We start from the raw sequence: 3,587 nt of genomic DNA, 5'->3' as shown, positions 1-3,587 counted from the left end.
TTAGTATAGAATTATTTCAGTGGTTCCATGCAGTTTCACTAAAGTGGTTCTCAGGAACACCCAACTTGCGCTTCCAGTTCAGGGCAGGTCTTGACAGTGGATTTGCCCAAAGGCTCAAGTCTAAGGTTTTGGCTGTTTGTGTGTGGATAGAAGCTGGTTTAACCATCTGAGTTAGAGACATCCAATGACGAGAGATGCCAAGCCCACCTTTTGCAAACTCAATAATTAAGTCAACAAAGGTTTAAATGGTTTAAGGGGATGAACAATAGGAGAGAGAGAGCATAGGCCAGAGTAAGACAAAGAAAAGTTAATGCAGGTGCATTTGTGTGTCAAGGGTTGGGACGGTGGGAGGGGGTGCATCTGGGGTGTGGAGTTTGCATATAACACTCAATCTGTTCTTTTAGTTCTCATCTTTGGTTCGCAATTTTGTGCACTTCTTGCTTGCCTTGAACTCTGGAAACGCCATGTCGCGTAAGAGACTTTTTTATTTATTTATTTATTTATTACTGAAATGTTTTACTGTTTAAAATGAACTAATGCATCTCACTGCTGCACTGTACTTTATGATTAAAATGTGTGTTCGAATTAAAACATTTTCTGTTTTTTTGAAGCTGAGTTTAGGGTGTATATATGTTAAATGTTTCTCAGCTGTTAATTGACTGGTCGATATGTCTTTTATTCATTTTAAGGCAATAGTTTAAGAGTTTCTGTGTTGGAAAGACAACAAGAAGAGGCAGTTGGTGGTGGATGAAATGAACAATGACAAAAATCTCTTTCTCTCTCTCTCTCTTCTGTCTTGAGGGTATGTTCAGGGTGTTGGCCATAATCATCTTTCTCTTAAAACTGTCATTTTTCTTTCCCTCCATTTCTGAAAACTCCCACTCTTCAGACAGTTAAGGCCCACCCCTTCTCTCCCATCTGCTTGCCTCCAGAGGGCTATAAACCAGTTCTGTGTGTTATATTGTTTATACTTTTGCCTGCATCACTACGCTTCGCAATGAATTTTTCACAAAAAAATAAATAAATGATTGTGTCCTTACAGAAAGGGTTTATCTGTAAAGCTATAGTATATCTGAAACGGAGAATAAAGATTTGTAATGTTTTGAATTAAATCTGTATTCTGACTATATTTGGGTGTGAGTGTTCTTATTCCTATATATTATAACTATATGCTTCATTTTCATATGGAAACATTCGCCTACCACCGACACTCCTAACATAATACTGACATACAATGAATTGTCAAATTACACAGATTACAGTAACTCATACTATACACAGTGCATATATGGCCTGCAGGAAACTTGAAAACAGCACCACACCACACCTAAAGTGGCCTCACATGCATTAGTGAGAGAGATATGTATATTTTTGTAGTAAATGTCATGATTTTGACATGTTAGTTGCTTTACACTCTCAGAAAAGATGTACAAAAGCTGTCATTGTGTTGTTACCCTTTTTGAAAAGTATTAGTAATATGTACACTTTAGATACTAATATAGCCTATACCTTTAAGGTACCAGTATGCACCCTTTAGGGGGAAAATAAGGTACCTTTAGAAAATGCACCACCTCAGTAACAGCTTTTGTACTTTATTTGTATAAAACTGCAGAAATATTAGAGAGGTGCCTCAATGACTCATGTTCTATTCAAATTACAGTATATATTAGAGTGTTTAAATTATTTGAAATGTGTTTGAAATTAGTAATGAATAATCTGTGATAAGAAGCCACATGGTGCAAGATCAAAATTACATTGTTGATGTATCGTATCATTTTGATACGTCAATGAACAGCATCCAGCTCTCAACTCTTCATTTGGTGACTATTAAAGCAGTAGAGCCCCAAGCTGTGGTTTATAGTGATTTTAGAACAGCTAAGGGGCATTGTTAAGCACGATGAGGAGCGCAGTAAATAATCAGTAATACTCTTTTTAGCTGTTTGTGTGCAGTTAGAAGCTGGTTTAGCCAGCTGAGTTAAGGACTGAACAAGGACAAGAGATGCCTATTCCACCTGCCCCTTTTACCAAATACACCAAATAATGTTCTTTTTAGCAGCATCATATGACCCCTTTAAGGGAGTGAACAATAAGAGAGAGAGAGCATAGTAAGAGTAAGAGAGTAAATGTAGGTGCGGTTGTGTGGTAAGGGTTGGGACGGTGGGAGGGCATGAATTTGGGGGGTGTGGCATTTCTCTGCATAAAACACCATCTGTTCCTTCACTTCTCACTCGCTCGATCCTATCTTTCACTTCTTGCTCGCCGTGAACTCCAGAAACACCATGTCACGTAAGAGACTTTTTATTTTTGTACTGAATTGTTTTACTGCTTAAAATGAACTAATGCATCTCACTGCTGCACTATAAAAGTTTAATGGCTTCAAAATTTGTAGATTGATGGCATTCTTTGATATATGTTATATGCTTTTCGGCCATTAATTGATTAGTAGAAAAGTTTAAGAGTTTGTGTGTTGAGAAGAAGGCAGAGGCAGGAAAAGGAGGCAGTTGATGGTGGATTAAATGACCAATGACAAAATTGAGTAGATCTCTTTTTTTCTGTTGCTTTATTCTGTTTTAATTAAAGGGTATGTTCAGGGTGTTGGCCATAATCCGATTGTGCTTAAATCTGACGGGTTTTCTTTTTATCCCTCCATTTCTGAAAACTCCCACTCTTCAAACAGTTAAGGTCCACCCCTTCTCTCCCATCTGCTTGCCTCCAGTGGGCTGTAACCAGTTCTCTGTGTTATATTGTTGCTGGCCATGACATTTCATATATTGTACTTTTGACATCTACACTACTAATAATTTTGGATGTTGTAAACAATACGTTTTGTTTGATTATTATTAATATTTTTTATTTATGATACACCTGCTTTGTATCACACTCATTTTACAGAAATCCAGCAAGGAATGGCTTTGCTGATTGCAGCCTTTCACAAATACTCAGGAAAGGAGGGAGACAAACACACCCTGACCAAAGGCGAGCTCAAGGATATGCTCAATACAGAGCTGAGCGACATCCTCGGGGTGAGAGGCACTACAAAACTGACCAGTTGAAATATAATTTATCTTTTCATTATGACATTTTAATTAAAAATGCTTAATTTTAAAATTAGGTATAACAACTGCTCCTTTATATATATATACTGTATATAATAACAATTTAAAAAGTTGAATTCTTTTGTATTAATCATCATAATAGAAATATTGTGAGATAATACTGATGTAAATATGAGCTGTTTAATTGGCATCATTGTACAGACAGTATCTCTGATCAGACTTTTGTTTTTGTTAAAGAAATCCGGTGACCAGGGAGCTCTGGACAAGATATTTAAGGATCTGGATGCAAATGCAGATGGCACTGTGGACTTTCAGGAGTACATCACCTTGGTCGCCTGCATCACTATGCTTTGCAATGAATTTTTCAAAAAAAAATGATCTTGTCCTTGTCCTTACAGAAAGGGTTTATCTGTAAAGCTATGGTATATCTGAAACCAAAAATAAAGATTTTTAATATTTTGAATTAAATCTGTATTCTTACAATATGTGGGAGTGAGTGTTCTTATCTGTAAATGTGTGTTTATGGTGTTG

At 36.6% G+C, this 3,587-nt stretch overlaps 1 protein-coding gene across 1 annotated transcript; it reads left to right on the top strand.

Moving 5' to 3' along the window:
• Positions 1 to 2,170: 2,170 nt before the first annotated feature.
• LOC107699552 (ictacalcin-like) lies at positions 2,171 to 3,519 on the top strand. The gene is made up of 3 exons (XM_016500849.1): positions 2,171 to 2,286; positions 2,893 to 3,023; positions 3,294 to 3,519. Exons 1-3 carry the CDS (start codon positions 2,280 to 2,282, stop codon positions 3,432 to 3,434), a joined length of 279 nt encoding a protein of 92 aa, XP_016356335.1. The 5' UTR covers positions 2,171 to 2,279; the 3' UTR covers positions 3,435 to 3,519.
• The last annotated feature ends 68 nt before the right edge of the window (positions 3,520 to 3,587 follow it).

This window comes from Sinocyclocheilus anshuiensis, unplaced genomic scaffold (assembly GCF_001515605.1).
Source record: "Sinocyclocheilus anshuiensis isolate Anshui unplaced genomic scaffold, SAMN03320099.WGS_v1.1 scaffold670, whole genome shotgun sequence".
NCBI lineage: Eukaryota > Metazoa > Chordata > Actinopteri > Cypriniformes > Cyprinidae > Sinocyclocheilus > Sinocyclocheilus anshuiensis.
The sequence above is the reverse complement of the archived record's forward strand: the minus strand, read 5'-3'. Positions and strand labels throughout refer to the sequence as shown.

Excerpts from the sequence above, each read along its gene's own strand:
- LOC107699552 (XM_016500849.1), top strand. Across the intron at positions 3,024-3,293 it reads AGCTGAGCGACATCCTCGGG|AAATCCGGTGACCAGGGAGC; the intron begins GTGAGAGGCACT and ends TTTTTGTTAAAG.